Source organism: Lynx canadensis, chromosome C2 (genome assembly GCF_007474595.2).
Source record: "Lynx canadensis isolate LIC74 chromosome C2, mLynCan4.pri.v2, whole genome shotgun sequence".
In the NCBI taxonomy this organism is placed as follows: domain Eukaryota; kingdom Metazoa; phylum Chordata; class Mammalia; order Carnivora; family Felidae; genus Lynx; species Lynx canadensis.
The window spans coordinates 58,605,766-58,616,808 of NC_044311.2; the positions used below are offsets into that span (position 1 = coordinate 58,605,766).

The window sequence follows — 11,043 nt, forward strand, 5'->3', positions numbered from 1 at the left end:
ACTTGATAAAGATGTTAGTAAATAAATCCCTCTATCTATCTATCTATCTATCTATCTGTCTATCTATCTATCTTCAGAATTAACTTAAGCAGTGTTCAGCTATCACATATCTACATTTATAAAGAGAGAAGGGTATACAATCCAAATTAAGGCGCAGTTTCAGTATCATTTACACTACTAACTGCAAATCATAAGCACAAATAGAGAACAAACATTTCAAATTACTATGTTTGGCTCTGGATAGTTCAGGGATATGTTACATTATAAATTACATTCAATTTCTAATAAATAATTAAGTTTTCTTAAATATTAATAATTGGGCTGTGTTCCTTAAATGAATTCTGGTATGGGGCTCGGGAGAAAGTTATGCTACTGTGGCCCCCAAAATAACTAAGGGCTAGCGAAGACCTCTTATTTGTTTAGGAAAAACTACTAATTTAAAAAAAAAACAACTTCATAATTCACTTTACACAGCCATACCATGAATTAAGCTAAATGTTTTAATACACGTTGTCACTTCAGTTTATCCTTGTGATTTCTTTTGCATTAGAATTACAGTTAATTATAGCTGATTGAGTTACTTTAATGTTAAGGTTTGATATCATGTTCAATGGTTATGTTAAAGATGACAGTTGAAGTGGCTTAGAATCATGTTGAAAGACATAGTGAATCTATTTGGAATATAAACCCTTCCAAATGTAGTACACCAAAAGTTAATGTGAATGTCTGATTTAAACTTCCTCCATTAACCCTTTATCAGATGGTCTTCAGAAAGGGAGAGCATTTTCATTTTTTCCCCCTTCTCTTTCATTGTTTTTCTTGTTGAGGAAGGTTTTCTGAAGGCAAAGTGAGTGATTCATGGATCCAGTTATTACACAGATTACTTACACCTGTTAACATTTTCTGTTTCCCCCCCCCCAACCCCTACCTCCCTTCAATTGCCCGCTAGAAAAGTAAAGCATCTAGTTAACTGTTCATTACAAAGAGGAACAGATTTCACTTTTGAATCCAAATCAGGTGAAGAAGAGCACAAGTAGGGAAAAAAATCCCAATTCAATTTAATACATATAAAATGTCCAATTTAGATAGACTTTGAGGGTGTCTTTTTTTTTTTCCAATTACAGTATATGGTTAATAGTTTACATATTGACAGACTTGTTTTTATTAAAAGTTAGTTACCACAGAACAAAAACAAAATAAATAAAAAATAGAAAAAGACATTTTAAGATAAACTTTTTACCAGAATTCAGGGGGCGGGGAGGGGGAACAGCCTTAGAATTCCAAGCAAACAGGTAGGTGAGTGGTCAGAAAGTTTATACTATAAATAAGGAAAAACTACTGAAAATATGTGGGTTCCAGAAACAGGTGGTCTTAATACAAATATTTTACATTTGTATCTTAATTTTAATTATTAAACTAATATTTTGGATGCAATGGCAAAGACAGAGGGCATTTCGAATGAGGAAGATCAAGGTTTTGAGATTTTAAACATAGGTTCCATATTTTTAAAGCATTCGCTGATGCATTCTTGATTTCCAGTAGTAGTTCTAGTTTTACTGTTACAGGTTTTGACTTTTTTCACCAGACTTACAAATGATCTCACAATGAAGAGAGATATGTTGAATTACTTTCTCAGCCTAGGTACAAAGAGAAGTGAATTGGACATTCTGTCATTAGGTGCAAGGACTCTCATCCATCCCTGGTCTTGCCTTGGTGCCTAATTTGAGCTCAGCGAATGTGCCCTCAGTCACAAGAATATCTTGGTGCTGAGTCAGAAACAGAGTAGAAGCAGAGCTGTCAGGAATAGTGAAAGGAAAAGGGCCAGGGAGAAGAGAACTGCTTTTTGTCCCTGCACATACTCAGATGACATCTTTGTTTCGGCATCGTTTTTCAAAAGAGCTAACTTGACCACCCCCAAGGTAGGGAAGTTACGCTCTTGTTTAAAATACTACAAAAGTCATTATATTGTGTTCCATCGTCCGAATAAACTACAAGCCTAAAAGTAGTAAACTGTGTAATAGCATAAAAGCCCTGTATTGACATATAATACAGTATTGGTAATGTGGTACTTGTCATCATGAAGGGAACAACCTGCTAATTGAAATAAATTATTCAGGGGCGCCTGGGTGTCTCAGTTAGTTAAGCCTCTGACTGTTCCCATTCAGGCCGTGATCCCACAGTTCAAGAGTTCGAGCCCTGCATTGGACTCCTCACTGACTGCACAGAGCCTGCTTGGGGCTCTCTCTCTCCCTCCCTCTCTGCCTCTCACCCACTCACGTGCTCTCTCTCTCTCTGTTTCAAAATAAATAAATAAACTTAAAAAAATTATTCAGGTTTTTTTTTACTTGCGGTTATATTTTTTGATGAAAATTGTTTGATTTTGATACAACTTAATACACTGCAAACTATCAATTCCCTACACTAATAAACAAGTGGATAGACTGAATATACTAAAGGAACAGTTAACTAGGTATGCTGGGCCTTTTTGTCACTGGGTGGTAATGAGGAAAGCGTCCTTTTTTCATCTGTGTTTTAATGTTAAAGATGTAGGGGTTGTGTCAACCTCAAATTTATTATAATGCCACCTTGGCTATATGTCTTTAATGTTTACCACAAGTATTATTTTCTATTAGAATTTTAAAGTTATGTGAAAAAATCATCTACATCAGTGCAAGGAGAAGAAATGATACATATTTTCAAAAATATGTATATTATATTCAGGAGTAAATACTATCAGAATTAAAAAGTCTACCCAAATTATTCCCTCTTCACAACCAGTAACCCCTGGTATACACCTTTCCTGATAAGAGAAATCATCTCCTTCATTTTAGATTTCATAAAAGCATACTAGAAATGGTTATCTCTATTTATTATTATTGCTACTATTATACATTTTAAATAAAGGATAATATTTAAAAGAAGTAAATAGGAAAATGAATGTCTTAAACAGGAACTTTTCTTCTCTTGCTTTTGCTTTTAAGATTTCACTTTTTCAAGACAAAAGGTCTTGTCAAACTAATAATGCTCTGAAATTATTTTCACCTGTTAAAATTATTCTAGAAATAGAAAAGTGAAAAGGAGCACTTGTTTTTCATTTGACTTGTGTTGCATATTTATAAGATATTGGGATTTTTTTACGGTTGAGGACTTAAAATAAATCACAGTTTGACTGAGATTTGTCCCCTATGACCTAAACAACAAAAGGAAACAAATTGAAAGATAAAAGAACTTTTAAATTCAGAAATATTAATTACAGTGTTACTTTTTACATGTGAACATTTCCAAAGTGAAGACTCATAATTTCATCCATCTTCACTTGGACATTAGCTAGACAGAAGCAAAGAAAATAAATGCATAAAACTGAAATTGTTATACATGTGAGAAAAAGTGCATAATTTACATGTAAATATAATTCAGCATATATAAACTATATACATGTATATACAGTGTATATACATATATAATAGTTATACACACACATATATACATGATTGCCCAATTACACATGTGTTATTGCTCCTATTTTAAAAGGCCTATAGTATATTATTAAACTGAATACTTATATGGTGAAATTAGTGATATTATTTATAATCTGTTAACCTGAATTTTCAGTTGAGGATTTTTGAGCTAAGTATAAGTTATAAATGTCTAAGTTCAAATTAAACTAAATTTAAGATGGAGTGTTTTTTTATTATCATTTCCTCTCATCTTGTTATAGTCATATGTCTCACATTTTGTAAAGCATTACATTAATGTTTCCTTTGTTATAGCTATTTTACATTTATTGGCTCAGACAACATAATTCCAAACGGATAGGACTCTGTGAACAATGGATTTACACTAACTGAATCAAAATAATATGTCACAATAGTTAAAGAAAATTCCTTATGTTATGCAATTGCATTATCAATTTTTATAGTGCTAAACCCAAATATTCTTCTCAGATATCAAGGGTTTAAAACTAACATTCCTAGTTAAGGGGGGGAGGGGACAAATTATCAAAGGCTTAGTCATTAAACTTTCCTTGTGATCTCTCTCTCTGTAAATTTTTATTTAAAATATGGTGTTTATCATCCATATATATATACATATATATGTATATGTATGTATAGTTTTTAGTATTTTTCAATTGGAGGAAATAATGTAGCTTTTAAGATAAAAACAAAAGCATCCATGTAAGTAATGCTGGTATATGATAATGTTAAAATTATTACTGAGTCATACTAATATTTCACTTTCAACTATTTTCCACTAGCCATCTTACAGTAAAAGAACATTACAATACATTTTATTAATTTCAAATATTATTACTATAATTTGTAATAAAGTAGCAATGAATAAATAGCAGATATCTGCCTGATTCTGGGTCTGCTTCAGTCTAATTGACCACCACTATGAGGTAAACTAGCAATCATTTTCTCAAAAATAATGTTTTACTACAGCAAAAATATGGAACAAATCCTAATCATAGTACCCATATTAATACCCATGGTACTTTATGAAAACATACCTGGTATTATAAATTAAATCTAACTTTAATAATTCTAATAGACAGCTAAAGTAAGTAGCCTAGCGAAGGGGGTAGAAAACTCCATGGAAGCAAAAATTTATCTCCCTTGAATACAAAATTCCATTCTCATATAAATTTGTTTTCACTAAATAAAATTTATTCCTCATTCAAGAGTAAAATTACTATCTATATTTAAGGTAAGACATTCTTTCTGTATTTAATAAATAAAATATAAACATAATTATCAAGTTATATTGTAATTTGATACGGTTTATGGACACACATTTTTCAAATGTCAAAAGCACCAGGATCATTAGGGATTGTACTTTAACCTGATTTGTATAATATGCCATGTTATGAATGTGCGCATGGTTATTAAGGAAATGATGGTTACTGTCGGAAATATCTAGCTTTGCATTTTGAATGTTTATTATGCACATGCTTTCTACTATTCACCAAAGTATTTTATTAGGAGGAATGGAAACATGATAAATCACTAATTTAGAGGGACTCCATAGATAAGCTTTTAAAACACTTAAAGGTGTTTAAAACACTGACTTTCTGTGCTTAAAAAAAGGCTTCAAAGGAGGGAAAGATGATTAGAAAGAATAAGGAAAGTGAGATAACTATGAAAAAGCTAACTTAGGGGAAAGTAAAAAGACGCGGAACATAAACCAAAACGGGAGAATGACACCTAATTAATTGTGGATTTGATCCTCTTGCATAAGGAAAGCTACATTTCAATATTGTATGTAGAGAAATGGTGAATCATGTTTTCCTTCATCTGCAGTAATTCCACCGTACCTCAAATAATGGAAGACAAAAGTTTTAGGTACAATGTGCCAAATGCAAGGCAGCCCTGAAAAGTTGCATTTTTGTATTGATATATGTGGGGTTTTTTTTTAATTTTATTTTTAGGTATACCTGTGTTGATACCCATACATAACTAATCAAGAGATAGATACTTATAAACGTGTTTTTCTAGACATTCATGGGGCTTTTTTAAGTGCAATGCCTTAGTTTTTATATCAGTCACACAGCTTTAGAAGCTGCTGGTCTTTTTAATGGAAAAAAACAAAGTGATGTAAGGCATTAGTGACTTGTGGTGAATTACATTCAACACATAATGATAATTTCTACTAAGAGCAGCTTGAGAAAACTAACAGAATACCGGCCCCTCTGCGTAATTCTGCAGCAACAGGGTCTGTGAATCTCTGAAGCTCTGCTGCCCTCTACTGGCGTAATGAGATAAGTGCCTGCCTCAAAGCTCAGGTTTCTTTTTATCAGTTTAGTTTCCTCCACAAACGAGACACTGGCACCTTAAAAATCCAATTTTCTTTGGTTTCGCTCACATGCAAATGGATAATAACTTGAGTTATTGTGAGATTAATTTTAAACATCATACAGTTTAATATCATACAGAAAGAAAACCTCATTCAGCATCTCCTGTCTTAGTTCAAGCAAGACTGGGGCCAGTTGCAGTAGTGGCTGAAAAAACCAAGTAACTAAATATAGCAGTGACCACTTGTACAGATAACAGCATTCTGACAGTCAAATTGGTTACAAGTCCTTAGATTTTGATTGTGTGTGTGTGTGTGTGTGTGTGGTGTGTGTGTGTGTGTGTGTGTGATATTCTGGTTCATGTTTTTAAAAATAGCAATTTCACTTTCCTTTTTCTTTCTGTCATTTACTATTTTAAGGTGCATGGATCCTTGATTGCCTCCTCTATATAATCCTATACTTCTTAGCAATCTAGTTACTCTATTTTCCCCCAGTCACAGCCTGCCTAGGAAAACCGGTGCGTCACTGGGGTAGTGAGTTTGATTCATAATTCAACACAAAAATAAAAGTGAACGATATAAATCAGATTTTTTTAAGTCCCGACTGTATCCTGGCATGTGATGGGGGTGGTGGGTTATAAGATTTATCAACATCACAGTGCATCAAACTTATTAATAAACCAGCTTTCTGTATAACAAGTAAAAGAAAGGTTCAAAAAATTGGGAGCACAAAAGGCACGGCATAGCTGTGGTTTCAGGTCCAAGCTTGGTGTCCTCTATATATAATGTATTATATTTTTCAAAAACTCTTTATTAGGAAAGCTATACCAGACGCATAATCACTATACAATGATTAAACATTACCTTTACAATTTATAATCACTGAAATTACAGAATAAATATATGCACATTTCTTTTGAATCTTTGTGTGTGAGAGAAAACATTAAAAGTGCTTCCTACAAAGCTGTTAGTGATATATACCCAGTTGCTTTTTTATTTTTTTAATATTATATATATATTTATATATATATAAGAAAGTGCAGATGGTCTCCAAAAACTCTTGGCATCAGGATGAAGTGTCACAAAGAGGGTGCTCATCCCTAGGTATGTGCCTCTGGCTGTTAAGCCAGGCCTCCACTTCATTAGGATCCAACCTAGAATATGACCTTTCCCAGGGTGGTAGGCGAGAGCTGTACACTAGGGGTGAAGGGAAGGTGAAGCTATGAAGAGGAGAGGAATGGATCAAACCCGAAATAATTAGTGTTAAAAGGGAATGGGGTGTGTATGTTTGTGTGTGTTTTGTGTGTGTGTGTGTGTGTGTGTGTGTGCGCGCGCGCGTGTGTATGCATGTGCAGGTTTATACGTCTGCATGTGTGTGTACCTGTACCAGAAGGAAGAGGCTGCAGGTTTAGGGACCTAATGGTGTGCAGCGATTGGTGATTTGCATGTGGGTATGTGTGTGACAGAAAAAAGAGTGGGTGAGAACATTCAAGCAAGACCCGCCCCCTCCCTCCCCGTCTTGCAGTTTCCAGGCATGCAGCAAACTGCATTGTTAATACATGTACAGAATCTGTGCCATGATGGGAAGAGGAAAGAAAGCCACAAATGTCAATTTGTTTTCCCCCCTCCCTGTCAAACGAAACTACAACTAAAAAAAATTACTGAAAATAAAAAGACACGTTGAATTTTACTTAATTAGGATCAATACAACGATCCCCAATATACCTTATACATGGCACAGTCAAAGTCTCAAGTTTCAGTATAAAAAAATAATGATAACATTTGCTGGCAAAAGTCTGCGAAGGCACTTCATTGATTAATGATCTGAGTATGGCCCTTCCTCCAAATCACATCTGAGAGGGGAGAGCATACATCTGTATTTTCTAGTTATCATGCGGTTTCAGTCCTGTTCAGGGCAGGGAAGTTTGTGAGAATGGAGTTATTGGGACAAGTGTAAAGGGAGCAAGGGGTATTTCTTTTATTTTCCTTTTCTTTTGAAAAAAAAAAGCACTAATTTATTTTTCTTTTTTCGTTAGAACCTGTATGTTGTCTTCTCCAGGACTTCGAGGTAATCCGGCTTGGTTTGAAGTTTGGCCCTTAACTCGAGGTAATCACTTTTTTGGGTTTGGTGGTCTGTGAAGCCCTTTCCAGCCGAGAAGAGAAGGGTTTCTTTGAGCCTGGCGTCCTGCTGTAAGTCTGGATATTGCATGCCAGGAGGGTGGACGTGCAGTTCCTTTAATTTGGGCACTGTGCCATAGAGACAATCCACGAATCCCACTGTGCAGGGGGCTGGCTGTGGCCTCTCTCGGTCTAGGAGCATACTTCCACCGCCACAGCCTCCCCCAGGAGGAAACAGCACCACCCCACCATTCTTCTCATGGTGGCGGAACCCAGCCAAGTCTCCCCCAGTTCCCGCAACTACCCCAGAAACCCCACCAACTGCTGGGTGGTGAGGGTGAGGGTGATGATGATTCACCGTCACTATGGTGTTGAGCTGGGAGCTGGACACTGCCAGGGCCCACTCCTTTTCTTTTTCCAGCAAGGTCCGGTAGTTGCTGTGGTTCTCCTTGGGTGTCTCCGCAAACTGCTCACTTCCTAGGAGAACCTCACCTACTCCTGGTGGCTGTGTCCCAGGACCCCCTCGTTCTGCACTCCCTGACTCCTGGACTGATGAAACAGCCACCTCCTCCTCCTCACGAGGCTTATAGATGGGGTTGTTGCACATTTGGGTCACTGGGTGGGGGATGTACTCATATACGTGGCCCACAGGAGGGGCCTTCTCTGGGGACGAAATAGTCGCTCGGCCCCCACCTCCACTTCCACCTCCACCACCCCCACCATCCTCAAACAGCCGGTGGCACTGCATCTGGATGCCGGTAAGGTCCACCCCTTCTTGTCGCTTGCTCCTAAAGGGCAGCTTCTTCCGGCGCCGTCGGAGCACGTAGGCAAAGAGGCCTGCAGCAACAAAGACTGCTGAAAAGAAAAGAACCAGCAGGCTGAGAATCAACACAGAAAGTGGCACAGGGCCCCCAGGGGGAGAGAACTCATAAGGTGATGCACTCGTTGGCCCCCCAGCAAGGTGAGACTCTCCAGGCTGGGCTGGGGATGCTCCAGCTGGTGGGACGTGCAGCATCTCTGGGCAGAGAACTTCCAGCTCAATGGTGCGCACATCGCGGTGGGTGAGGTTCTCAGGGCTCCTGCAAAGCACATCACCCACCACGCTGACTGAGCTGATGGTTTCAATCCACTGTTTGAAGGGGACCAGGTCACAGGTACAGTCCCAAGGATTCTCATTGAGGTCTATCTGGACAATGGCATTCAAGTGTTCTAGGACGCCAGCCACAGGAAGGTAGAGGAAGTAGTTCTTTCTCAGGTTGAGCCGGGCCAGGGATGTGCCTGCAAAGGCATCTGTCGGGAGGGTCCTCAGCAAGTTATTGTTGAGGAATAGCAGCTTCAAGTTGGGCATGAGGCTGAAGGCTGCAGGCTGGATTTCTCGGATGACATTGAACTCAAAGTACAAGTAGTGCAAACTCTGTAGTCCTCGGAACATGCCTGGTGTCAGCTTCTCAATATCGTTGCCATTGAGAAAGAGGCTCTTTAGGTTGGGCAGGTTGATGAAGGCCCCATCCTGGACATAAGAAATACGGTTGTTCCCCAGATGCAAGAGATCCAAGGAGGAGAAATTCCAAAAATCAGAACGGTATATTTTCTGAATCAGATTGCTACTCAGGTAAAGTTTCTTGGCATTCAATGGCCTTGGAAGAAGTTCAGAAATGTTATTAAATCCTCGCTCTTTGCAGTTGACAGTCAAGCCAAGGTCGTTGATGTGCAAATTACAGGTACACCCAGTAGGACATATAATGGGAATGGGTGGTCTGGTCTGGTAAGGAGCAATGGGAGGTTGGTTTGGACCAGGGTATAAAGCTTGGGATGTAGAGGGTGGCCTTGGTGTTCGGGGCTGTTTGGTGGGCTTGGGCTGTTTATTTGAGGACTTGTATTCAACAGAAGAAGCAGTGAAATGGACAGAGGACAACATTGAGGAAGGCTTAGTCGGCCATGCATTCTCCTTGCTTGATGACAAGTGGGGAATCCCCAAACTAGCCTCCACCTCAGAGTCAGACAACAAGGGGCAGAGTTCTGTCTTCCTGATTTCTCGCAGATCCTTTCCATGGAAATGGAAGGGGGTCTCACAGGTGATGTCTCCCACCAGGGCGGTGTAAGGAATGCGTTCCAGCCAACTCTTTAGCTGCACAATCTCACATGTACAGTTCCAGGGATTTTCTTCCAGCTGGAGCTCCATCAGGCTTCTGCCAATGTGGTCTAGCATTCCTCGGTAAAAAAGAACCTTTAACCTATTTCCACGTAGGTCCAGATGGGTTAAGGAGACAGCCTTAAATAAATTGGTTGGAAGCATGGGGATGAGATTATCATTTAAAATCAGAACTCTCAATTTACTTAGGTTCCGAAATGCCCCACTCTCAATACGTTTAATGACATTGTAATCTGCCTGCAGATATTCCAGACTTTCCAAGCCAAGGAAGGTGTCATTTCTGAAGATGTCTAGTTTGTTCTCATGTAGATATAACCTCTTTAAGATCTTAAGACCATTGAAGGCTCCTGATTGAATGTCCTGCAATGCATTGTTCCCAAGGTTAATGGACACAGCGTTATTCAAATGAAGAAAACTGTTGGTGTACAATTTCCTCATTGAATTCCTTTGCAGATACAGTTTAAAAGGTCTTGACCAGAACTCAGTAATCTGACTAATATTTGTAAATCCTTTACTGTCACAATGTATATGAAAGAGGCTTTCTTTAACTTCACAGTAGCATGGATCAAAACAGGGCTCATCTATTTCCTCTGAGTCCTCTATCAGGGGAATCGGGGTAGTCCATCCTAGAGCAATTGTGCTTAGAAGAATTATCCACAACATCCTCCCTCTGTGAAGCATCTCAGCTATGGAAGATTTCATCGTTCGTAGTTGATTACAAAACTGCAACAGAAATAAAGATGCAGATTTTAGCCTTTACTCACTCGTATGCACTATTCTAATTGACTCCTACATTTGGAGCTTTTTAAGAGTAATACAAAACTTTAGTAATTGTCGAACTGGCACTCGAAATGATCTATCAACCTGCTTAATATGTCCTGTATTTAAACTTGGGTGACTCTGAAATATTGTGCCATGCAATGCATTTTTCCTGAACCAAGCCATACTTGGTAAAGAGCATATCATGCAAACAACAGCAGCCT

General features: G+C 38.1%; 1 protein-coding gene across 1 annotated transcript in view; it reads right to left on the reverse strand.

Moving 5' to 3' along the window:
- Window positions 1-7,417: 7,417 nt before the first annotated feature.
- The window catches only part of SLITRK3 (SLIT and NTRK like family member 3), a 9,208-nt gene continuing 5,582 nt past the window's right edge, over window positions 7,418-11,043 (reverse strand). The window contains exon 2 of the mRNA XM_030330429.1: window positions 7,418-10,783. Coding sequence (XP_030186289.1) covers window positions 7,823-10,762 — 2,940 coding nt within the window. The 5' untranslated portion in view covers window positions 10,763-10,783 and the 3' untranslated portion in view covers window positions 7,418-7,822. The remainder of the gene's footprint in view (window positions 10,784-11,043) is intronic.